Below are 25,438 nucleotides of genomic sequence, written 5' to 3' on the forward strand. Positions count from 1 at the left end.
TAGTGTATTAGATGTAGGTGTTTATGCTGGGAAGAAAGAGAACTCACTGAAGAAATCCATCAGCTTTGTGTGGGTGTGTGAAATTTCTTCACTTCTCTCCCACCAATAGGCCTCAGCTGAAGATGGAGCAGGCCAGAAGGGGGTGTGTTTTGATTTTTAGCAACACAAAAAGCCTGTATTGCCTTTCCTACTTGTGTTGACTTTGATCATGATCCCTGCCTATAGAGAAACATGATATCAGACTTAGAGCTTAATAAACCTATACCTTGTGATTTTTTTACTTTTAATAGATATTGCCAGTTCAGAGAGAATTTATTTTTTCAGTTCAAACATTTTTGAAAGCAGAGAGCAGCAAAGAAATGTTGCGTTTAACATGTTGCATTGAGAGACTCTGTGGTGCATTCAGTGTAAGCTGCAATGCTGGAGCAAAGTTTGAAAAAGCCTATCATAGAGACATAGAAAAGTTGGAAGTGACCTCCTGAAGTCCAACAAGTCTGAGCACAAGGTCCTGCAGGAGGGTTGAGACAGTCCCTGGTATCAGCATAGAGTGAGTGATGAATGGACTGAGAGCAGTGCTTGCAGAGAAGGACCTGGGGATCCTGGTGAGTGGGAAATTGGACATGAGCCAGCAATGTGCACTGGCAGCCCAGAAAGCCAAGCATCTGGAGCTGCATCAAAAGCAGTGTGGCCAGCAGGTCCAGGGAAGTGATTATCCCTCTCTGCTGCACTCATGAGACCTCACCTGGACTACTGTGTACACTTCTGAGAAGACAACACAGGGAAGATGTGGACTTCTTCAAGTGGGTCCAGAGGAGGGTCACAGGAGTGGTCTGTGGGCTGGAACACCTCTGCTATGAATAAAGGCAGAGAGAGTTGGGGTTGTTTGGCCTGGAGAAGAGAGGGTACTGGGGAGATGTTATGGTGGCCTTCCGGTACTTGAAAGAGCTTTAAGAGAAAGGTAGAAAATGACTTTTTAGCAGGACCCATAGTGACAGGACAAGGGGCAGCATTTTTAAAGTGAAAGAGGGTAGCTCTAGATTGGATATAACCACAAAATTCTTTGCTATGAAGGTGGTGAGGCACTGGAACAGGTTTCCCAGAGATGCTGTGGATGCTTCATCCCTGGAAGTGCTGAAGGTCAGTGGGCCTCTGAGCATCATTTCAAGCCCTTCAAGTAGTGGAAGATGTCACTGTCCACAACATGGGGATTGGACTAGATGACCTTTAAAGATCTGTTCCAACCCAACCCATTCTGTGATTTTCTGGTGGTCTGTAGTGTATCTGTTCTCTTGTCAAGATGAGAGCAGCTGGAGCAGGTGGCTCAGTGTCTTATTTAGTAGTGCTTTGAACATCTCCAAGAGTGCAGACTGCACAGCCTCTGCACATGTTCCAGTGTTTGGCCACCATTGCAGCAGTATTTTTTGTGTGTGTCTAAGTGAAACTGTGTGTATTTCAGTTTGTGTCCATTTCTAAAGGAAAAAAAGTGCTCATTCTCATGGTCATTATTGGCCTCAATCTTGCACCCTATCTAGGTTTGAAATAGAAACTTTCTGTGCTATTGTTAGAAATCAGAAGAGTAGATAGTGCAAAATGACTGCTCATCACACAGGAGGCAATGAGAGGATATGTGGACTAGATGTGTTTTTTATTAACTAAAAGATTTGAGGCTTAACTAAAGAGCAAACAGGAAAAGGAGTTAATGTACTGAAAACTGTGCAACAAGTTCCTGTGGAGTTTGTGAAGTTATTTTCCAGTTTATAGTGTTATATAGTCACATATTGTTTGCATGTCTTACATATTGTAATTTAAGTGTCTGATTTGTATGGAAAAGAAGTGGCTAGTTTGAAAGAAGTAACACAGAGAAGGCCACAGAATCACAGAATGGTAGGAATTGGAAGGGGCCTCTGGAGATCATCCAGTCCAACCCCCCTGCCAGAGCAGGTTCACCTAGAGCAGCTTGCACAGGATGGTATCCAGGTGGGTTTTGAATGACTCCAGAGATGGAGACTCCACCACCTCTCTGGGCAGCCTGCTCCAGTGTTCTACTCCCCTCAAAATAAAGAGATTCCTTCTCATGTTTAGATGGAGCTTCCTGTGCTCAAGTTTGTGCCTGTTAATTCTTGTCCTGTCACAGCACTACTGGAAAAAGGCTGTCCCCATCCAGGTCATTGTATAATGTGATGACACGTGTGCAGTGCAGTCACGTTTCTCAACTATCTGAACCAATCATCAGTTTATGCACTAATTGCATTTAGATAAAATGAGAGAATTGGCTGATCCAAAAACCTTGCAGAATTTCTGTGTGAATGCTTAATGAAGTGCTGCAGTTCCTCAATAGATACTTTGCTTTCAAAAAGGAGCAGCAGGCTTCAGTGAACTAATTACGTTTGTAGAGCTTGTTTGCAAGCATTTCAGCACCTTCTGAAAGAAGAATTCCCTCATACAGTAGCCATGTCACACTGGAGAAGTGCACTTGCTGATAAAGGATAGGGAAAATGATCCTAATCCATTCACTCAGAGGGCTCTGGATTTCTTTCTGCTTGAATGAAAAGTGGTACTTGTAAAAATACCTTCTATTTAATGTGTATGTTTGCACATACATATATGTGTGTAAGTGTGTCTGTGCAGGTGTCTACAGAGGTTGCTTGGTTTGTTTGTTTTTTTTAACAGAACCACCTCAGTGTTTTTTCAGCAGTTAACCCACTTGCTTCAAGTATAACTTCCAGTCTGGCCTCCAGTCTTGGATCAGATAGTTCATCTCCTACAGCTGTCTCTGCTCTCAGTGCCAAAGCTCTCCAGTTCTACTCCGGCAGTAACACAGTTGAGTCAGTAATAGGTAAATCTTAACATTTAATCTCCCATTGTACATATTCTGTTGCATTATTCAAGTTCTTGTTTCATCATAGGTTTAAAGAGCATATTGATAAAGACAGCAATGTTGTACAGATCTGCTTTATCGTATGTAATTAAAAGCAGTATCTGAAATTTTCTGTAAATGTGAGAAATCATTTCACCCCAAATCATTTTTTTTCCCCCCACAAAGTCTCCACTGTGAATGTAGGAATGAGTGAATGGGACATTTAAGCTGGAATTTTGGCATTGGTAGTGGCCAGTAATTACAGAAGTGTAGAACTTTCCTAATGCACCTCACTGTGTTGACAGACAGAGAAGTATTGTCTCCACTTCTGTTCCTGGGTTGATGAGACTTGACTTCTTTCTTTTTTTCTAATGGTAACGTAGCAGGTGGGATTACAGATCTCACCATGTTCACAGGAAAGTGAGAGACTTTTATTTGGCTGACTGCTTATTCTCCAGACTGGTTAGTGGCATGTTCAAGGTGCTAGAGGAATTCACTTCCCCCAAGCTGAAGGTTACACTTCTGCTAACACAAGCCAGTGAGCTGTTAGCTTTTACTGGCACAGAGCATGCTGAAGACTCATCAGAATTCTGAGATCCCTTTTTGCAGTGCTGCTTTATGATCATTTGGCCCACTGCCTGTACTGATGCAAGGGATTACTCTGTCCCAGGTGCAGCATTACTATATTAACTGTTGAACTCCATGAGATTTCTGTCAGTCCAGTTCTTCAGCCTTCTGAAATCCCTCTTAATGGCAGTCCTGCCGTGATCCGTGCGATGGCGTGTATCAGCTGCTCCCCTTAATGCAGTGTCATCCACAAAGTTGTTGAAATCTGTGGCACTTCTCCATGGAATGGGGTTTATCCAGGCTGGCTGTGTCAGGGAGTGTTGAAAGATGCTGTTATTTTACATTCTGTGTTCTGAGTCACATGGTGAGGGAGCTGCTGTGATTAGTTGGTGTACTTGAAGCTTTCCCTGTTTGAATCGATGTGTAGCAGTGAGCAGGAGACTGCAGACAGTGAGTCAGCACTTTGGCATGGTAAGTTAGGCATTCAGTCTTTACATTTTTTTTTCTTTTTCATAGAAGTCTATGCAGAATATTAAATGGTAGATCTTTTTCTGCAGCCTCACAAGTGTTTATAGCTTGCTTTCCTGAAAGGTTTGTTTGATGGTTTGTGTGTTAGAAAATACATTGTGCATACATTTTGAGTTTCAGAAGGAGAATGAGCAGAATTGCACTTTCTCTGCAAGCAATATAATTTCATCAGCTTACTGTTGCTATTTTAAGATCTGCTGTAGAATGAAATCACAGTTCTGCAAAGATAAACGTTGCTTCTGCAATAGGTAGAGGCTAGCTTGCTGTACAAGTTGCTCATATCGCCACAAAAATCGTGGTGTTAGTTTCTGTGTTTCAGATGTGGTGCTTATTCAGTGCAGTTTTTAAACCATCAGATGCTGAATGATTGTTGCATAGTCATTTCAGCAGTGGTATACTGTGTTTCCTATGTCCTAGTGTGATTATAGTAGGGAGCATAAGAGACTCTTGATTCCACTGAGTCAGAATATGCCTCTGCTGTCTGTGGGTGCTTCTCTAAAACAGTTCTCAGTATGCTGTGTATGTTAACAGAACATGAATCTTAACATGCCTGTCTTCTGTAGTGACTTTGTGGTAACTGCATAGATTTGGAGGGTTTCCCTTAAAAGAACTTCAGATATGTATATAAAAATTCTTTTTCCAGAGTTCTGCTTCATGTACATACAGGATGACATTGAAAACAGTGCAGCATGTTGTCTGTATAGAGCAGAAAATGAAGGTGTTTGTGTGGAACAGAAAATAAATACATAGTGTTCCTCCAGGAAGTGGTGAATTGAAGAATGATTAAAAAAAAAGGATAGAAAAAGAGCTGCAGGAAGGGAAGGAGCTAGGGGATTATGGAAAAAGGGGATGAATGGTTTTGGATAAAAGATTGGGGGAAATGGAAGGACTGAAGAAGCTTTGTCATACTGGGGGCTGTAGCCCTTTCTGTGGCTCTTCCTCCTCATCTCACAGGGACCTTCAAGGTCTCTGTCTAATCCCTGAATAATAGTCCTCAAGAGCTGGGGAAGAGAGTGGTGCAGGGGAGTTGGCAATAAGCACATGGATTGATGGAACTAGTATTTAGCATTAAGGCTTGGACAATATGTGGAGCACTGTGGAATGGTGGCATGAAGGATGGTGTACTGTTGCAGTCTGCTGTCAGAATCGAGGGAGGTTGGTCAAGTTGTCTGGTTTGCTTCTGGGGAAAAAATAAAAATGAAGGAAGCATACTCTGAGAAGATCAAAGCAGCAGGCTGGTTGGAGTCCTGGAAATGTGAAAAACAAAACCCAACCAAACCCAAAAAGAAGAAATTAAAATATTTTTTAAAATAATAGGGATATTAAATAATCAAAGTGTGAAGGGAGACAGATTTGGAGAGGAATGAATAGGGAATGGGCAACAGTGAAGGGAAACAACTCAAGTGGTAGTTAGGAGAAGGTGAGACCTTAACAATAGAGGCCATCCAGCCTGATACTCCACCCTTTGTATCATAGTTTCGTAGTATCATTCAGGGTTGGAAGGGACCACAAGGATCATCTAGTTCCAACCCCCCTGCCATAGGCAGGGACACCCCACACTATATCAGCCTGGCCAGAGCCTCATCCAGCCTGGTCTTAAACACCCCCAGGGACGGGGCCTCGACCACCTCCCTGGACAACCCATTCCAGGGTTTCACCACTCTCATGGTGAAGAACCTCCTCCTCACATCCAGCCTGAATCTCCCCACCTCCAGCTTCATTCCATTCCCCCTAGTCCTATCACTACCTGAGATCCTGAGTAGTCCTTCCCCAGCCTTCCTGTCTGTGTAAGGTGCTGAGTGGTCCCACCCCTGGCAGTGTTGTGGTTGCTTCCATTGCTTTCTAATGCATACTCAAGCATGGGGATTTGTCCTGGCTGGGAGATTCTTCAAGGAAAAATGGTATCAATCCAGTGGCTTGCCATATATGTTGTGATCTTAAATGCTGTATTCTCTCCCCACACTCTTTCCACTGTGAGGGTGAGGTGGAACCTGAGACAAGCAGAGGGAATCAAAAGTTAAGCTTCAAAAATCTAGCTAATGAACAGTAAGGGGTCATGTCAGTCCTTTTTGTGGTGGGAGAGGACAAGTGTGGCAGAATGAGTTAAGGCCTAGCATGAGGGCAACGTGACAGGTTAGTGATGGTAGTAAGGACACAGGCTTAGATTTGATCTACTATTTGAGCAGTGTGATTTATGTCAGCTTCATTGTGTTTTGTACCTGCCTGTCATACTTGCATGGCAACGTGTTGAGCCTGACACTGCAAATGACTTCAAATATTAATAACATCTGGGTGATGTGGGGAATTGAAGAGCGTGGAAAAAAGCCTGTCTCCCTTTTTAAAGGTGATGATGTTGCTAATAATGGAACTTTAAAGCCTCTTTTTTTTTTTTTTCCCATGACTGAGAGAGCTTTTAAGTTTTTTGGAAAGAAAATGGAACAGCTTCACTTGATGCAAGTGGGAGGGATCTCTCCCAGAATATCCTGCAGCATAATGAGGAGAGGTTTGCTCTCACAGGTGTGTGGTGTTTTGGCACAAAGAATGCTGGGGCAGGTTCACATATATAGAGATTTGTTAGTGGGTTGCGTAGCTGATGGCACAATAGTGGCCTTCAAGTGAAAGGCAGTCTAACTGTTGAGTCTACCTGAAATACTGATTGTTTTTTACTTTTACCTGATTTATTTCAAAACATTGCATACTTTCATTTGAATATTCTGACATTTCTTCCATCTCTATGCCCTGATATGTAACTCAGCTACCCCAAGGGATGACTATGGTAAGGGGCATTTACAGTGCCTTTCCTCAGATAAAATACCTGGCTTTATTCTATAATAATGACAATATATTTATGTAGGTATCCACATTCAATTTCCCCTCCTTTGCAGCTGGCAGACATCTAAGCACAACAGGTGACACAGGTTTATTGAAAATCCAGATAGCCACTTCCTCATTATCCACTTTTCATCTCACCAGTTTAGAGAGCTGAAGTATTTTATATATGAAGAAAATACAGGGAAATATCCTTCACTGTGTGTCTGTGGCATGGCCTAGTTGTGAAAGCCTTCTGTGAGAGAACCACTAACTAATATGGTCAAGTAAAATTTCCTCACTTGAGCCATCATGATAGTTAAGGTATAATTCAGGGGTCATTAATTGATGCAATATTTTGTTTAACAGGTTCTGCTTTAGATTTGCACTTTAATGACGTGAACGTCGCATCCATAGATAGAGAATTAGAAGATCAAGAAGGCAGTGACCTTGGATTAGCAAGTAAGAGGTCCAATTTGTACAGTTACCCTCATTTTAAATTTCTCTATTTCTGATATCTCTGATCTTCTATTTGTCAAAATAGTTCCAGACAGCAAAGACTCTGAAGTAAAGTCACAGTATCACAGTATAACTTAGGTTGGAAAGGACCTTGAGGATCATCGAGTCCAACCTATCAACACAGACCCCATGACTAGACCATGGCACCAAGTGCCACGTCCAATCTCCCGTTGAACGCCTCCAGGGTTGATGACTCAACCACCTCCCTGGGCAACCCGTTCCAATGACGAATCACTCGCTCGGTGAAGAACTTCCTCCTCACCTCGAGTCTAAACCTCCCCTGGCGCAGATTGAGACTGTGTCCCCTTGTTCTGGTGCTGGTTGCCTGGGAGAAGAGGCCAACCCCTTCCTGGCTACAGCCACCTTTCAGGTAGTTGTAGAGGGCAATGATGTCTCCCCTGAGCCTCTTCTTCTCCAGGCTAAACAATCCCAGCTCCCTCAGCCTCTCCTCATAGGGCTTGTGTTCAAGGCCTCTCCCCAGCCTTGTTGCCCTTCTCTGGACACGCTCAAGTGTTTCGATGTCCTTCTTAAACTGAGGGGCCCAGAACTGGACACAGTACTCAAGGTGCGGCCTAAGTCCTCGCTTCTGTTCCATCTGTTTAACTTTGCCATGTAAAGGGATTGCACTGCTATGATCCTGTCTGTGTTTTGCAAGAGAGCAATCCACTGCATACTTTGCTGTGGTTTTCAGTAAGCATGTTTAGTGACTTTGGCCCATGGTCTTACATAACAGAAAAACCTGCCTGTCGCAGTGAGGGAAGACTTGACACAGACAATCACTGTGATTGATAAGCGAGCTTCGACTTTATTGTTCGAAAGCACAGCTCATAAAGCATCTCAGCTGAATATGCACAGGTGTCATTATTCTATTGGCTATTAATACAGGGTTACATTATAATATCCAGCCTACTTGGGGTTAGACCTACGTGCAACTTCACAACCTCCTTTCTCAGTAGCTCTTTGTTTCACATATACTTTGTTTCACATACCGCTATCTTATAAGTAACTATTTCACATGGTGTTATCTGCAAGCACAGTCACAAAGCTGTGGTGGCCTTGCTGCATCAGCGCACCAGCTAAGCTGTGAGCGGTGAACAACAAGATGGAGTCTGGCCTACACACTCTGTTCAAACAGCTGTTCCATAGAGCCATGTCCCTGCAATTCAAGCCATTCCTCAACACCTGCCCACCCTGAAACTCAAGACATGCAGGCAGATTGTGTTGGACCAACCTTTGTTGCTTCCTTGCTCCTCTTGTGAGGTGCAGCGTAGGTTTGTTGTCGGGTAGATGATGTGCATCTGTGGTGTGTCCTGTGTCTTCCCCATGGCATGAGGCTGACTGTGGTAATGTGTGCTGAGTATTTTAAGACAGACTTTTCTGAAGATGCTGTGGCAAGGCAGCTTAGAATGAACATCCCTGTATTTTTGTGTTGAAATACTTCCAAAAGGAATGGTGTTTCCTGTGATGACAGGAACTCATCTGTTCTAAGTGAAACCACAAAACTAGAATCAGGACCCTTGCTTTAGGTATAATCACTTGATTGCTTTTTATTTTTAAAGACCAAGATCATGCCATTTTAATTGCTTTTCAACCATATTGATGAATATGATCTTCACAGTAAATATCAAACTGTTACCTGACCAGGATAATGCACTGCACCTGCACATGTTTCATACTAGATCAGGTTGCTCAGAGCCACATCCAGCCTGGTCTTAAAAACCTTCAGGGATGAGGCTTCTACCACCTCCCTGGGCAACCTGTTCCAGTGTCTCACCACCCTCATGGTGAAGAATTTCTTCTAACATCCCATCTGAAGATACTCATTTCTATTTTTGCTCTATTTCCTCTAGTCCTATCATTACCTGACACCCTAAAAACCCCTCACCAGCTTTCTTGTAAGCCCCCTTAAGATACTGGAAGGCCACAATGAGGTCTCTTTGGAGCCTTCTCTTCTCCAGATTTAAATACCTGTCTATTATTATTATCATCATTTGGGGAAATCATGAACAATGCATTTATTTGACTAAATTGTTGTGCATTTTTATTGGTTCAAACTCAAGTTTTTGTAGACACTAAATATTTTTGACATTTAAAATCTACTGAGCAAAAGTTGTAAAAGACCAATTGAGTTCTCTCTCCGATTTTCAAGGTGCACAGTCTCACTTGCTTCACCCTAGTTCATACATTTAAATAAGCAACAAATATTTCTTAGTCCTTTCAAGCTGCAGTCAGTTTCTCCACTGATGTTAACTGCTGGCTGTAAAACTGGGGAAGCTGAATAACAATCTGAAAAATGTTTCCTCAGAGGAGACCACTGCTGTGTAAAGCAGTGTTCTGTTTTCAGGCACTTGGAAAAGTTCAATTAAAAAAGCTGGGGTTTGTGCTAAGAGCTAAATAAAGTTTTCTTTGTTAATGGGAGGTATTTGACTCTAGCATTAAATTTACATTAGGTACACAAAAATGTATAAATACAGAGAGCTGTGTTACTGCTTTGGAACAAATCTTTTTTTTTTTCCCTTTCTTTTCTTTTCTTTCCACCTGATACATGCACAGGTCAAAGATTACTGGGGAGCTCAGCACCTGTCAATATTCCAGGTTCTCTTGTTCGTTCCTCGTCTTTACATTCATCCTCATCCCTCTCAACCTCTCCGCTCAGTTCTCTTTCGCAGTCACTCTCTCAGTCTTTTGCGTCATCCACGACGGTTCCTCACCACCAGCAGCCTCAGCCTTTGAAGACAGAGCATAGTATGTTAGGCACCTCAGCCTCTTCTCACAACTCTTTAGGTAAGTTGGAGGTTGCACTTTATGTACATTAAGAGGGAATTCAGTGGCAGGTAAGAAATGTTCCATTCCAGGCTGTGCATGTTTTGGGTTCTTCTTTTCACTTAGCTATTGTAATTGATAATGCCATTGAGAATGGAATGGAATGGAGTGGAATGGAATGGAGTGGAACGGAGTGGAATGGAAAATGGAATGGAATGGAATGGAATGGAATGGAATGGAATGGAACGGAGTGGAATGGAAAATGGAATGGAATGGAATGGAATGGAATGGAATGGAATGGAATGGAATGGAATAGAATTGACCTGACCAGGTTGGAAAAGACCTTTGAGATCATCGAGTCCAACCTATCACCCACCACCATCTAATCAACTATACCATGGCACCAAGCACCCCATTCAGTCTCCTCTTAAACACCTCCAGGGATGGTGACTCCACCACCTCCCTGGGCAGCACATTCCAGTGGGCAATCACTTTCTGTGAAGAACTTCTTCCTAACATCCAGCCTAAACCTCCCCTGGCGCAGCTTGAGACTGTGTCCTCTTGTTCTGGTGCTTGTTGCCTGGGAGAAGAGACCAACCCCCACCTGGCTACAGCCTCCCTTCAGGTAGTTCTAGAGAGCAATAAGGTCTCCTGTGAGCCTATCCTCCAGGCTAAGCAACTCCAGCTCCCTCAGCCTCTCCTCAGGGCTTGTGCTCCAAACCCCTCACCAGCTTTGTTGGAGTTACATGTGGTATGTGTCAGGAGGTTAGAGGAGTGAACTTCTGTTCCTCCTGGAGGGAACAAAATTATTCTTGGAAGGGGAATTACTTACAGAGGTTTTTGAAAGGGGTAAAATACAGCAGTTGGTATAGAGTTGGTATAGGCTGCAGGAATGCATTTTAGCTGCAGCATTTTGCTAAAGGAAAATACGTAGCAGAGAGAGAGGAGGAATCAAAATGATGTATGAGCTGCTAGGAACAGGACTCTTATATACAAATAACTTGTGTTTTATTGAAAGCAAGAAAAAATGCTGTCTGCTGAATTGCTCTAAATACTGTAAACACTTTACAGACTTGTCACATTTCTGAAGGTAGTGCAATAATGTTGGGAGTCTTGCAGATAAAAGCTCAAGTTTTGCATGTGCCCCATCTCTTTTGTTCTGCATATAAAACGTTTTACAGCAATGTGTGCAGAATAATTATTCTTTTTCTGCCTTTGTCTTGTAGGTTTAAATGGTGTTACAGGGAGCATTTGGGATTTTGTAACTGGCAGTTTCTCTCCTAGTCCTTCCCCGGTACTAAGCAGTGGCACTACCCCCTCCATAAGTTCAAGCACCAATGGGAATGAACTAACTCGAGTTAGACAGGAGCTTGATGATGCTAAGAGAAAACTAAAACAATGGGAAGAATCTTGGCAACAAGTAAAACAGGTATGTTGATTTATGGTAGTACTAGAATTAGAATTAACCAGGTTGGAAAAGACCTCTGAGATCATTGAGTCCAACCTATGATCAAACACCATCTAACCAACTAAATCATGGCACCAAGCGCCCCATCCAGTCTCTTAAACACCTTCAGTGATGGTGACTTCACCACCTCCCCAGGCAGCCCATTCCAATGGCCAATGAGTCCTTCTGTGAAGAACTTCTTCCTAACATCCAGACTAAACTTCCCCTGGTGCAGCTTGAGACTGTGTCCTCTTGTTGCCTGGGAGAAGAGACCAACCCCCTCCTGGCTACAACCACCCTTCAGGTAGTTGTTGACAGCAATGAGGTCTCCTCTGAGCCTCCTCTTCTCCAGGCTAAACAATCCCAGCTCTCTCAGCCTCTCCCCATAGGGCTTGTACTCAAGGCCTCTCCCCAGCCTCGTTGCCATTCTCTGGACACGTTCACACGAGATGATAAGCACACAAAAAAAGCATAGGCTTGCCAGCAGCTGCATCTGTCTGGACAGTATCTGGCCATCTCAACAGTCAAACTGAGGTTGTTGGAAACTTCCAATCTAGTGCATTTTCAGTAGTCCTTTCCTTCCCCTCACATTGTTCTCTCTGTGATGAGGAGTAGCTAAACACCTGTACTAAAGTTTGATAGATTTTGATGTCTCTTAACACTAAATTGTGAATTTAATGTTTAAAATGTGTTGTATATATAGGGCTCCAAAAAGGCTTCTGGCCTTCACAGAGAAGCAGCAGTGCCATACCTAAAAATTACAATGAGCCAAGAGGAGTTGTTAATTAGAAAGTAGGATGAGTAGGTAGAAGCGTTAAATTGTGCGGTAACTGCAGAGTTATGTCTAAAATGACAGACTACCTGAATCTTTGAGAGCTTGGGAATGTGCTAGTCTGTCATCAATAAATAAATAAAGATACATTTTTTCTCTTCTGGAAATCTGTTTCTCCCAGGCATGTGATGCATGGCAGAAAGAGGCTCAAGAAGCAAAGGAACGTGCGACCATCGCGGATGCGGACAAGCAGCTCGCCCTTCAGAAGAAGGAGGAAGTGGAAAATCAATTAAGGAAGCTGAAGGCACAATTAGCTTCTTGCCTGTCTACTGCATTACCTTATATGAAAAACTATGGAGATATAGAGAAGACATCCTTGCCAAAGCTTCTTTCTTTACAAAATCGGCTGCACCTAGATTTAGAAACAATAGATGAGGTGAGTTTCTTCGGCTCCAGGCATGGCTTTGATGAGCTGAACCTGGCAGCTCAATAATCTTCAGTGACATATTTGTGCCAGGTTTCATTTCAAAGAGCAACACTGCTCTCAGTGTTAAGGCTTTCTTTTCTGGAATGGAGGATGGTTCAGATTTCTCAGCCCCATGGATTCTTCTAAGGTTCTGGTCAGCTTTCAGAACAAATTGCAAGTGAGTCCTGAGAATTCTTGGGGTGATTTAAACAACAAAAAAGACTTTACCCCCCCGCCCAGTTTTCTGGGTGCTATCTAGATGAAGCAAAATAGTTGTCCTACATAAATGAAAACATGTTTTTTCGTTTGTACTTAGTGAGGCTCCCTGCTAGGAGTTTTATGTAGTCAGAGAGGCCAGTACAGACTTGGACCATAGAATCACTGAGGTTAGAAGGGACCTCTGGAGATAGCCCAATGCCCTGCTCAGAGCAGTGTCAACTCAAGTAGGTTGCTTTGTGCCTTACCCAAGTAGTGATGAGTATCTCCAAGGCTGGAGAGTCCACCTCCTCTGTGGGCCACCTTTCACAACATTTGACCATCCTCACAATAAGAAAAGTTTTGTCTTAGCTCTGTGTGGAATTTTCTATATTTTAATTGGTGCTCATTGTCCCTTTTCTTCACTGGATACCACCAAGAAGAGTCTGTCTCTGTTTTATTTCCTCCCATCAGGTCTTTATATACACCAGTAAGATGATGTCTCTTCAGGCTGAACAATCCTTTCAGCTAGTTCAGCCTCTCTTTATGTATCAGATGCTGCATTCCTTAGTGGTGTAGTTCTGTATTTCACCTTCTCTCAAATCCAGACTCTTTCTGCCCAAACTGTACAACACTCTTCCCTGTCACACTGAGGGTATTCTCAAAGCTGACAATTTTGGATGCCACTCCTCTGAGCACATCAAGGATGGACTATGCACTGCTGCAAGCACTATACTTCAGACCTTGCTGGGCCCAACTTGGTTTCACATTGCTTTCCCCCCTGCAGTCTCAGAGGGCAGTGATCACAACACATGACAGCAGCTCTTGCTATTTTGTTTGGACTGTGATGGGACTGTCCAGACAAAAAAAGAAAGGATTTCTTTTTACTACTAGATAGTCCTAGATACCTTCCTTTCTAAAAGCACCTATATACTCCTCCAGCTGCTACATTAAATGTTGCTCATGCTCTGATCTTACAACCCTCAACTCATCCATCTGCCATGCAAGAACATTGTTGTTAAGCTAGAATTTTACTGGGGACAGCTAAGCCTAAAAGCTGCCAGAATGCAACTGTGTAATTTGGAGTAATTTTAACTGAGTGCAGTAATCTCTTCACAGGTGATTTTTCAGCTTCAGTCAAAGAAGTGTGTCCTATGTCAAGAAGATGATCGTGGCATTATCCTGAATCCATGCCAACATTATGTACTTTGTGATCACTGTGCAGCTGCCCAAGAGGAATGTCCCTGTTGTCAGAAGAACAATAATGTCTGGTAGTAGACAGGAGTGGTACTGGTGCCCTGCTCATGAGTGGAAGCATTTTGTGTTCCTGTATTTTATATAAGAATGACGTCCCTCGTAATTAACCCATTGAGTAGTGGTAGAATGATTCCCATTTTGATGTGATAAACTCCATTGTCTTAAGATAGAGAATAAGGCTTGCTCACCTTTACATATCAGCTTCAGTCATTTGATGAAGCTCTAGAGTCTTGAGGTGGTTACATTCCCTCCCAGTCTCATAGCAGCCTTTTCTGACTTCCACTTACATTGCACAAGCTACTTAGGTTCATTTGCACTTTGTATGAATCTTACCACGATGCCTGAGTGAGATGTTTCTATCTGTTATTTTCATCAACAGAGGATGGATGCACAGCTACAGTGACTGCACACAGCAGCACAAACGGCCCCGTGGCCCTGTCTGTTGCGTGTGAAACGCCGGAGCCAGGATTTTGGGATCGGTCTAACACTATGTTTACTTGGATGTTTGAAAAACTCTTGATGAATATAAAAGCACTTTTTCATGATTGTGTTCTGTTGGAAGAGATGTGGCAAATCGCTTCAAGCTGCTTTCTAGGTCTGATTGTTTATTTTTTAATATGCAATAATAGGGTGTGTGTTACACGTGCACTGTGAATGTAAAAGTATGTCACATGGTTTTACTGTTAAATCACAATATGGTGACAAATAGAAATGGCAACTTAATGTAGTTTTTTTCTACAGTTTATAAGTTAGCTGCATCCTGTAGTGTTTATAAATGTTGCCAGCAGAGACAACAACCAGTGAGGCACTTCTGCTTTCATATCCAAACACATCTTTGCAATTTTGTGAGGGAGATCAGTTTTTAGTATCCCAACTGTGCGTTTTCATATTTCCCTCAGTTTGGGTGTTTATAGTCTTCAAAGTGTTTTGTACACCTCCTAACCTGATCAGGAGCAGATATGATATGTGTAGTTATTACCAAGTGCCTATGCCCAGTATCCAGTAAAATGGCAGAAGACATTAAAAAGCAGAAAGAAAGAAATGAATGAAAAAAAGACTTCCAAATAGTTTCTCTTGCTTCATTTTATATTGAACAATTTGACAGGAACTAAAAGATAACCTTCTCTTTATAAGTGTTTAAAAACTAGATTTTCTTTCAGTAATGAAGTAAAGCATGTTTGAAAGTAACCACATTATTATTATTATTATTGTTATTATTATTGTTATTGTCATTATTATTATGATGATTGTTGTTGTTGCATTATTCTTAATAATGCTTACAATCAGACAGTGGCACTTTGGCACGGTGATTCCTTTTTAAGAGATCCTATAACATCCTTACTTCATCCTGGTAGTTGGGAGCATACAGTTCAGGAGGGGTGAATTAATTACTGCATGTCAACACTGTATTTTTACATTTCTTATGTGGAATAATTGCCTCCAGTTCTCCTCTTTCTGTTATTCAGGTGTGACACAAGTGCATCTGGGATTGAGCTGACCTGCTGCTGTCTCATGTGATTTGTGGCTCCCCTGTTATTCTATTCAGAACAAAAAAAAAGTGAGTTCACCCAGGCAGCAAAATGTTAAACTGTTGTAGTGGTTTGAGCCTTAACTGGGAGTTAAAAGCCCAAATGGGGAAAAGGCTGAGAATCTCTTCCCCACTCTCCCCCCTCCTCCCTCCAAACAGAGATGGGGAAAAAAAAGGGTAAGGAGCAAATCCACTAAGCAACAATCTGGAGTCGGCTTGGAAGTAGAGAGGCAAAGAATTTTTCTTTAAACTATATATATGACAATAACAGGAAAAGTTCACAAGGGCAAGGAACAAGGATGGATGGGAGGGGGACAGAAAAGAATAATACAAAACCGGTCTTTCTCTGAGGAGGTGCAGAGGCAGCAGGGAAAAGGACCAGGTCTAGCCATGTGGCTGAGGAGCAGGAGGGCAGCTGCAGTAGCTCTCATCCAGCAGAGGCAGGAGCCAAAAGGAGATCCAACAGCTATGATGTCCTGCTTTTTTATACCCTAGCTGGGCAGGGAGGGGCGAGTGGAACAGACTCAGCTTTCGCAGGGGGAAACGCCCTGCAGGGAGGGTAAAGTACCCACAAGCCCTCCACCCTGCTCTGCTTTTGTGTTTTCAGAAAAGGGAGTTAACCCACCACAACTGTTTAAAGTTCAGTCATGCTAAAAGAGAAGCCAAGGTGTGTACAAAAATTTGTATTGTTGAGATAGAGTTTTTCAGAACTGTGTCAGCATTAAATAAAGGGTCCAAGCCAATGGTACTGAAATCAGTGTCTCCTTTGGGCTGCAGCACTTTGTGCAAAGGCTGGAGTTAGCAAAGAATGATGACACACGTTCTGTGAACACTGAATGTGGAGCACTGGGTTCTGTTTGCATTTTCAAGCACAGTTTTCTGAAAATATTGCTGGCTTAAAAGTGTGGCCAGCTTTGGGCTTTGAAAACCAAAGGAACTCGGGTTGGCAGGTTTGGCTTTAGGTGTTACCTATTGGCTACCTATTACCTAATAGGTAATACCTATTGTATTATGTTCTGCATCTGCGCAGTCTGTGACAAAGACTGATTTTTGAGCTGTTGAAGAGCATCTTGGACTAAAGCAAATTGAGTCATGCCAGGGTTGGGTTTATAAAAAACCCCCAACAAAGAGTAATATGCAGCTATAGTTCAACATGACAGTACACCTTTTTCAAACAAGCAGTTGTTTGGAGCACTGGTTCGCTGTATCTAGTGTGGAACAGCATTCTGCAACCATGGTGCTCACACAAATGTTTAGAAGTAGCTTGGTGAAAACTTTTACTTCAGTATTTCAGAAGAAACCAGCTGAGGCCACGTTGTGCTGCCTGTCTGCAGCTCTGCGAGCCTTGTTACCTACAAGATACAGAAGCAGAGGTTTGTGCTCTCTAATGAAGGTTTATAGTTCTTCCTGTGCATTTTAGTGCATTTCCCTGTGTCCTTTTTGGTCTTTTTTGGTATATATATATATTTTTTTTAATCAATAACAGGTGATTTTTCTAATTTCTTAACACCAACAGAAAGAGAATGCAAACAGCTCCTGCAGTGTGAACAGTCACATCGACGCTCCTCAGTTAGGATGTGCTGCATGTTTAGAGGCAATGAACTCCTATGTTCAGTCTATTCATAGAATTGTCAGGGTTGGAAGGGACCTCAAGGATCATCTAGTTCCAAGCTCCCTGCCATGGGCAGGGACACCTCACACTAGATCAGGTGGCTCAGAGTCCCAGCCAGCCGGTCCATTGCTTCTTAGAGTTGTATGTTTTGTGTTCTGCAAGGAGGAATCTTGAAACTGATGATGTGTGTCCTGTAGTAGCACCAATGGAAGTTTCTGCAGGTGCTTCCTGTGAATCTCTTTGATGCTAAATTACAGGCACATTGAAAAGCTGTCATCAACAAACCATTTTGTGGAGAAGGAAAAGCAATCCATACCAAAGAAACATACCTGTATTGGAAATTCTCAGGCTGGGCAGCTTGCTGTAATTTCTAGGTGAATCACTTGATCGTACGTAGCTGTGCCATAATGCAGCAATTCTTCTTGTGAGGAACCCTAACCCACGCTTTGTTATTAAAACAAGTCAGCTGCAAATGCAAACACAGAATACTTCTACACCAGTACTTTAAAATCAAGGAGAACAAAATACATGCAGTTGACTGGAGAGACTGGAAGAAGCCAGAGGTGAAACCTGACCTCTGTGTGCGTTCGTCCTTGTGCTATACACATGGTTTAGAAACTAGATACATGAAAATCGCATTTCAGAGAGACTGCAGGACAGCAATTTGCTGAGTGAGTGAAATGCATAAAAGCAAAGTAAATAGCTTCTGCAAGAGGCATTTTGGTATTTGACAAAGTTCTGTGCTGATTCATGGACCAGTATAATTTTTCATGTGAATTCCATGGGTGGTCACAGTTATTTTAGCCTGGGGAACACTAGATTACAATTGTGATTTCTCAGGGTGTTTAGCAGGTAGGAGCTGTCATTTCACCAGAAGTATGCCAGCTACAGGTAGGTCCCAAGCTGCATGTTGTAAGATTGGTATTAGTCTTCTTTGAATAGCAGATTACTGAGGACACTCTTGTTTTGTTCTGTATTGCCATTCAGAGTATCCTAGCATTAAGTATAGGTAGTAATATTAACACCCTCACACTATGCTTGTGTAACAGTGGCCATCACCAGACCCTACATAAACATGGGCTTTATACTCTTACTAATGTATGGAACCTGTTGGTGTTCTGAGTGTAGAGAGAAATGATTTTTGTGAATGAAATGGTTCTTACTATGAAACCTACTATTTATAATGCATATTCATTTACTTCTAGTGAGCTGTTTAAAATTGTTAACACTTGTTAAAAGACTTTTCTACACTTAGAGTGTTTATGCAATGGTTTACAGAAGTCATGGAATTATTTTTATTACCAATGTGCAAATAAAAACTTTGATCTTTATCTCTCAGCTATCCTGTGTTTAGAGACTCGAAAGGCAGAGGTGTTTGCCTCTGCACTCTAATAATGGCAGTCCTGATCGTTTCGGGGCTTCTGCCACTGGGATTGGCATTTACTGTGTCAGGGGAGAAGAGGTCTAACTGGTATAAAGAAATTGATTCAGGAGAGGACTACAAGGCAGAGGCTGCCAAAGTGACTTAAACATAACTGTGGTGGAAGCTGAGGCAGAGGAAGTTCCATAGAAACAGGAGGAGAATTACTTCCCTGTGAGGGTGACAGAGCCCTGGAGCAGGCTGCCCAGGGGGGTTGTGGAGTCTCCTTCTGGAGATATTCAAGACCTGCCTGGATGTGTGGCAGGGGGTTGGACAGGATGATCTCTGGAGGTCACTTCCAGCCCCTACCATGCTGTGAGTCTGAGTCTGTGGTTCCATTTCTCCCCGCCCTGAGAAGAAGAGGATCCTCTGGCACGCTGACCCCTGTAGGGCAGCCACCAGCCTGTGGGACAGGGGCTGGGGGGCTGCAGCTCTTTGCTTTATTTCTCCAGCAGAACTCTTCTTCTGGGATTAGGGCCGTGTGTACATATAAACCCATCTGAGCTAAAGTAACAAGCTGATAGTTGGGCAGTTTCCCTTGTTTTGTGTCTTTTTTTGGGGGTGCATAAAACTGAGTGGAGCATGTTGGTGGTGTAGGATGATGTCACATGGGAGAGTGTGTGTGTGTGATGCAGCAGAGGAGCAGGTGAGTGAGGGATGGGGGCAGCCTCCTAAAAAAAGGGTGCTCACAGCCCTGAATGCTTGAAATGCCTGAAAATTCGTGGAGGGGGTTATAAAACATTAAAAACTGTTTAGTGTGAGGTGGTCCAGTAAGAAAAAAACTCTCTTTTTATCTGGATATTGAAGAATGGGATTGATTTATATGTGAAAAAGCCTTTGAAATGACCTTTCTTCTCTCCTCTATGTAAAAGCTTCTAGAATATAACAACCAAATCCTGAGTAGAGCCACGCAGGGGTTTGAACTATGAATTGTGTATATGTAAATTAAAAAGAATGGATTTTCCTTTGTGTGTGTGCTGTTGGTTTTTCGTTGTAAACATAAATAGAGAATGAGCAAAGGCCAGCTGCGAGGCTCCCCAGGCACAGATGCCCCGCCGGTGCTCAGTGCTGCCGCCTTGTGTTTAATTATCGGGACCACAGTTGTCCCCCCGGTGAGTGCCGCCCGTCAGAGCTCAGTGCTGCCGTCTTGTGTTTACTTACAGGTACTGCAGTCGTACACCGTTGTACGCCGCCCGTCGGTGCTCAGCGCTGCCGCCTTCTGTTTAATTGTCGGTACTGCAGTTTTACACCGGCGAGTGCCGCCCGTCAGAGCTCAGTGCTGCCGTCTTGTGTTTACTTATAGGTACTGCAGTGGTACACCGGCATGTGCCGCCCCTCAGTGCTCAGTGCTGCCACCGTGTGGTTAATTGTCGGTACTGCAAATGTGCACCAGCCTCTTTTAGGCCATGACAAGCCTTTGGGGAATGGTTCCTCATGTCTGACATAAATTGCCCTTGGTGCAACTTGAGGCCAGTTCCTTTTATCATTTGTTCCATGGGAAATGAGGCCATCCCCCACCTGGCTCCAACCTCTTTTCAGGGACTTGTAGAGAGACAGGTCTCCTCTCAGCCTCCTTTTCTCCAGACTAACCCCAGTTCCCACAGCGACTCCTCCCCAAACCTGCTCTCCAGACCTGTCACCAGCCTCATTGCCCTTCTTTGGACTGCTCCAGCACAAGAAGATCCCCATTTCTTCTAGCTCAAATCCTGGACAAACACCAGCCTGAGTCAGCTAATCATCAAAGCTGAATGATTGAAGACTTCACTCTGTGCTGCAGCTCCAATGAGAACAGCGCTGTCTCACCACAGCCAAACCATCCCTTCTGCTTCTGTGAACAGAGGTTGCAGACCAGGCAGTGCTGCCCCCAGCACAGCTTCTGATGCAGCAGAGCTTAGCAGAGGACACTCAGAAGGCGAGCTGAAACATGCAGATCGGGCGTTGTCCCCACAGGCATTTCAACAGCCACACCTCATGGGCAGGAATTTAAGCCCTGCCTCATCTAAGGCACAGGAACAAAGCAAACCTCTCTTTTTGTGATTTTTCACAACCTGCTCAATGCTATGCTCAGAGAAGCGAATCCCAACCCCAAGCCAACAGCCCCACAAAGCTCTGTGTGCCCAAATCCAAGGAATATACTCCAGGGGTTTGGATTCCTTCCCCTGGTCCTGACTGTGAGGATTATAGCTGATAAAACACAGACAGCATCCCTAACTCCTGGAATTTCCACCCAGGGCAGCAGCAGCAAGGCTTAGAGAAAGGACTACAAAAGAGCAAGCCAGGGCAAAACAGGTTTCGAAGTTTAATGTGAATTCAAGTAGAGGTTGGAAAACTGTTTGGAAGTGGCTACAGAGATTTGAAGCATGATTGACACCTTCACCAGCACAGTTCAGATGTGGACCAGGGTGACAGCCCCCTCATGCAGGGGCAGGACTTGGCAGGGACAGGAGGTGCTGGAACAGGACTGGACACCTCACTTGGTGTCTTCTGCTTTATTTGACACATTGCAAGAACCAGACACAGGAACTGGACCAAAGATTACAACATTAAGTCAGCCCCTACCTGCTTTAGACCCATGAGGTCCATTTCCACGTTACCCCAAGTCCCACTGTGTAAGAATTCCTGTGATCTTAGTCACAGCCTTCCAGACAGGAGCAGGGAAGAGATTATCTACACTCTTCACACAGCTGAGTTCCAAATCAACAGCCCATGATGACAGCAACAAATACTGTGGGCTAACACCAAGAGCTGACACGAACCACAAGGTTATTGCTGCACATAAAAGGTGGCAAAGTCCAGCTTTAAGTGTCCATGTGGAAGGAAATGGCATCAGCACTGTCAGAGCTCTTCAGGAAGCTCAGGAAGAGGAAGGCAGGCTAGTGTTTAACTGTTGAGAGTGGGATCTAGGGAACAAATATGTTATTTGCATATTCACCAGATTCTGTCAAGCAAAAGCTTTCAGCTGTGACCTGCGATTGAGCCAGCACAAAAATCTCCCCCGTGGTCTGTGTGCGCATCGCCCAAACACACCCAAGAAGCAAAATCATCACCTGAGGGAGCAACTGCTGCCCACTGGACAAACAGCCACTGCCAGGCCCCAGGCCAGGCACACATGGAAGATCTTATCCTCAAGTATTTAAAGGAAGCACATGTCACTGTCACACCCTGCCAGTGTTCCCAGGAGATTGAGTGGAAAGCTGTACTACAGCTGTCCTACATCCACCCCCTGGACTGGGCACTAACCCAGGCTCTGCAAAGCCAAGCAGCTGCTGTGACGCTGAGGGAAGAGCTAACTCAGTACTGATCCATCTGGTTACTTACTTCTGGGAAGCAGCAGCAGTGAGCAACAGTCCTAGGTGGTTACAGACTTTCTGCATTGCCAAATGCAAGAGCTGAAAATGAAACCTACTGTGAGTGCTGAGGTCCATTCCTTTCATCCTCCCTTCTGGGAAACAAAATATATTATCATATATTCTATTTAAATTTATCATTTACATATATTCTGATCTATGTTCAGGATCAGGGTAGCTCTGTATGTACAGAAGGAAAAATTGCTAGGCATTGAAGGTGCTGGAGCCCTGAAGCAGGCTGCCCAGAAAGGTTGTGGAGTCTCCTTCTCTGGAGAGATTCCAAATCCACCTGGACATTGTGATCCTGGGCAAGCTGCTGTGGGTGACCATCTGCCTGGATTGGATGATCCTCAGAGGTCCCTTCCAGCCCCCAGCATCCTGGGATTCTGGGATGTACATCCAAGACTTGGACAACCACAACACACAGCAGACACTGCTTGTATTTTGAGTGGCATCATCCTGATCTGCATCTCAAGTGCAATTTTCAAGGATTAAATAAAGGAGGTGAAATTTCATTTTCTGTGCCCTGAGGTCATGCTCACAGTGGATCTACTGCTACATAGGACCTGTCCAGAAAAAAACAAATCAATCTAAGGCCAAACACTAACTCTGCCAGCCACCATGTCTGCAAGCACAGCCACTGCATTACTACACACTCCAACAGTCATTTCCCTGAATAAACCAGACTGAGCTGCAGCTTGTTGGGGCAAGGACACACCACAAGGTGTTGGGTTCTTTTGCCTTGGATCAACCAGCTCAACTTTCCTCAGCTCAGTCTAGAGGACAAGGTGACATCACAAACACTTGGATAAATGTGTTGGTATCATTTAAGAAGAAGGCCCCAAGCTGGGTGACACCGTAATGCCCTCTTTGATCAAAGTGCATTTAAAGACCAAGGTGTAAACAGAAGCACATTGCAAGGACAGGAAGGTTAAAAAGCTAAGGGTTGCTAACTCCAGGTAGTATCTTATGAGTATGTTACTGTCACAAGGTGATTCACAGGGACCCTCCTCAGCCTACTGGTGCAGAAGCTGCAAACATTTTGCTGTCCTAATCCCCCAGTGCTGGGAGGAGGTCAGCTATGCTGTTGACGTAGTAATGGGGCACCAGGCTCTGCCTGGTAGGACAGTCGCTCTCCTGGTGGCCCTTCACTTCCTCCAGCGTGGTGACGCCAGTGAGGGTCAGCAGGGTGGTGAGGCCACAACTATTGCCCATCAGGATGTCTGTGTCCAGTCGATCTCCCACCATGATGGTGCGGGCAGGGTCGATGTTGAACTCGCTGACCACGCAGTCGAACATGTAGCGGTTGGGCTTCCCCACGATGAAGGCCTCACGCTGGGCTGCCGTCTCCACCGCCTTCACCAGGCAGCCAGTGCCTGGGGAGGAAAGAGAATCACAGAACCCTTAGTGTTGAAGAAAGCCTTTCAGATCATAACCCAACCAGCATGACCACTGCACTACATCCTGAAGCACATCTACATCTTCTTGAACACCTCCAGGGATGGTGAGTCCACCCCCCCGAGCAGGCAGCCTGTTCCAATGCCTCCATTAGAGACTGCAGGAGACTCCTGGCATTAACAGATTAGTTGTTGATCTTAAATAAGCTTTAAATAGAACAAATCACGTTGCATGCTGTAGTTGCTGTTTGCTTGGCTTTGCTTCCAGCAGGAGGAGCTGGATTTGCCAAAGCCCAAGGCCACCAGCTCTAAGTTTCCACCAGGATTTCCCAAACACAGCTCAAAACAGAGCCTCCTAACCAGCCTAAATCAGAAGATAAGGTGGCTTCAAGGCTACAAACGCCATCAGCATCTGCAGCTAGACAAGATAACAGCCTGGAAACGGCAAATGAATTTGGTAAGGAGCTGGAAGGTGTTGGAGTCTCAGGCCACATCTATCTCTGGACCAAAGGGCATGTGAAGGTCACAAGAAGGTTGACCACACAGGCTGTAAGAGATCCCTCTGGGTGTGTGGGATCCCTCTCTGGAGGCACCCAGCTCAACCTGCCCCTGCTGCTGGACCAGTCTGTTAGGACACTTCATTTGTATAAGATTCTGTGCCTGAGGCTCTGTTTTGTGAGATGGAGAGCTCAGACTGAGCTCCTCCAACACCCAACATCCACACAGCGCTCTGGGAGGAGAACCCCTCAGTTTTACAAAAGGACAGGGAAAAAGAGGGGGTCAGTCTCAAGAGATAGTGCATAAAGCCTGGAGTATTGCCTTATACAGAGATAAAACAGTAATCACCATTCCCCGAGTAAAGGATGAACAGGGATTCTCCCTGTTTTAGGGGATGCAGTAAGAAGGCAAAGCTCCAGGATGCTACACAAAGGTGCAAGACTAACGAAGCGCCAGACCCGGGGGTCCTCGCCAAGGGTGGCCACCTCCTTATTCCCACCGGGCTGCAAGCGAAGCCCCCGGCAGCCTCCCGGCTCCCTGCCCCCCCCGCCCCACGCACCGGGGATGGCGGCGCCGCCTTCAAGCGGCAGGCGGTGGTCGCGGTTGGTACCGACGAGGAGGCAGTCGGAGCCGTCGCGCAGGAGGTAGCGCAGGGCCTGGCACAGCTTGGCGTAACTGAAGTGCTCGTCGAAACCGACGAGGACGGCGCGCACTGCGGGGTCCAGGGGCGCCTGGGCCCAGTCGGCGGGAGCGGGGCCGGGCAGGGCGGCGGGGCCGGGCCCCAGGTGCCGGATACCGACGGCCTCCAGCTCGGCGGCGAGAGCGGGGCTGCCCAGCACGTAGGCGGCGGCGCCCGGCGGCAGGGCCTGGCGGAGGTAGCGGGCAGCGCAGTAGGCCGAGCCGAAGATGTGGCGGGTCTCGGCGGGCGGGAAGCCCAACCGCCGCAGCTTCTCGGTGTAGGCCACGCGGGTCCGGCTGCTGTTGTTGGTCACGTAGCAGAGCCGCTTGCCCGCCGCCGCCAGCCGACCCAGCGCCGCCGCCGCGCCGTCCACCGCCGCCTCGCCCCGCCACAGGACGCCATCGCAGTCGAAGAGCAGCGTGTCGGCGGCTGCCAGCACAGCCCGAGCTGTCTCAGCCTCCAATCGCCGGCACCGCTGCGATCCAACACCAGCCATAGCCGCCATCACCGCGCCTCTGCGTGTGCCCGCCCCCCGGCTCTCCCTATTGGTCGCGCCACACCCTCCCCACGTTCCCATTGGATAGCGGCCGCCCTGCTTACCCCGCCCAGCTTCCCACCTGTTCTTCTCTCCCTTCCTTCTGCACGTCGCTATAGAGGCTGTCTGGCTCGCTGCGCTCTTATTGGTCATCCTCCTCGTAGTCTCGCCCTCTCCGCGCTGCTATTGGCCAGAAGAGCGCGGTCACCCCAGGCGTTTCGCGACCCATTGGGCCATCCAGCG

General features: G+C 45.2%; 2 protein-coding genes across 7 annotated transcripts in view; one reads left to right on the top strand and one right to left on the bottom strand.

The window, feature by feature from the left end:
- UNKL (unk like zinc finger) overlaps positions 1-19,684 on the top strand; it is a 44,351-nt gene extending 24,667 nt beyond the window's left edge. For 3 of the 6 annotated variants that reach the window (XM_068146912.1, XM_068146910.1, XM_068146911.1), the window contains 6 exons: positions 2,671-2,836; positions 7,130-7,222; positions 9,833-10,063; positions 11,269-11,471; positions 12,443-12,697; positions 14,042-19,684. In XM_068146912.1, coding sequence (XP_068003013.1) covers positions 2,671-2,836; positions 7,130-7,222; positions 9,833-10,063; positions 11,269-11,471; positions 12,443-12,697; positions 14,042-14,197 — 1,104 coding nt within the window. In that variant the 3' untranslated portion in view covers positions 14,198-19,684. Of the gene's footprint in view, positions 1-2,670; positions 2,837-3,522; positions 3,896-7,129; positions 7,223-9,832; positions 10,064-11,268; positions 11,472-12,442; positions 12,698-14,041 lie in introns of those variants that run through there. The other 3 variants (XM_068146914.1, XM_068146915.1, XM_068146913.1) reach the window with 3 other exon arrangements.
- A 1,341-nt stretch (positions 19,685-21,025) lies between these two features.
- PGP (phosphoglycolate phosphatase) lies at positions 21,026-25,165 on the bottom strand. The gene is made up of 2 exons (XM_068146922.1): positions 24,541-25,165; positions 21,026-23,462 (listed from the first exon to the last, which is right to left on the bottom strand). Exons 1-2 carry the CDS (start codon positions 25,163-25,165, stop codon positions 23,137-23,139), a joined length of 951 nt encoding a protein of 316 aa, XP_068003023.1. The 3' UTR covers positions 21,026-23,136.
- Between the last annotated feature and the right edge of the window lie 273 nt (positions 25,166-25,438).

The sequence above is a fragment of the Melanerpes formicivorus genome, unplaced genomic scaffold (genome assembly GCF_026170545.1).
Source record: "Melanerpes formicivorus ecotype bairdi unplaced genomic scaffold, bMelFor1.0.p_v2 SCAF_14, whole genome shotgun sequence".
Taxonomy (NCBI): Eukaryota; Metazoa; Chordata; class Aves; order Piciformes; family Picidae; genus Melanerpes; species Melanerpes formicivorus.

Excerpts from the sequence above, each read along its gene's own strand:
- PGP (XM_068146922.1), bottom strand. The coding sequence starts at position 25,165 with ATGGCGGCTATGGCTGGTGTTGGATCGCAGCGGTGCCGGCGATTGGAG. Across the intron at positions 23,463-24,540 it reads AGGCGGCGCCGCCATCCCCG|GCACTGGCTGCCTGGTGAAG; the intron begins GTGCGTGGGGCG and ends TTTCCTCCCCAG.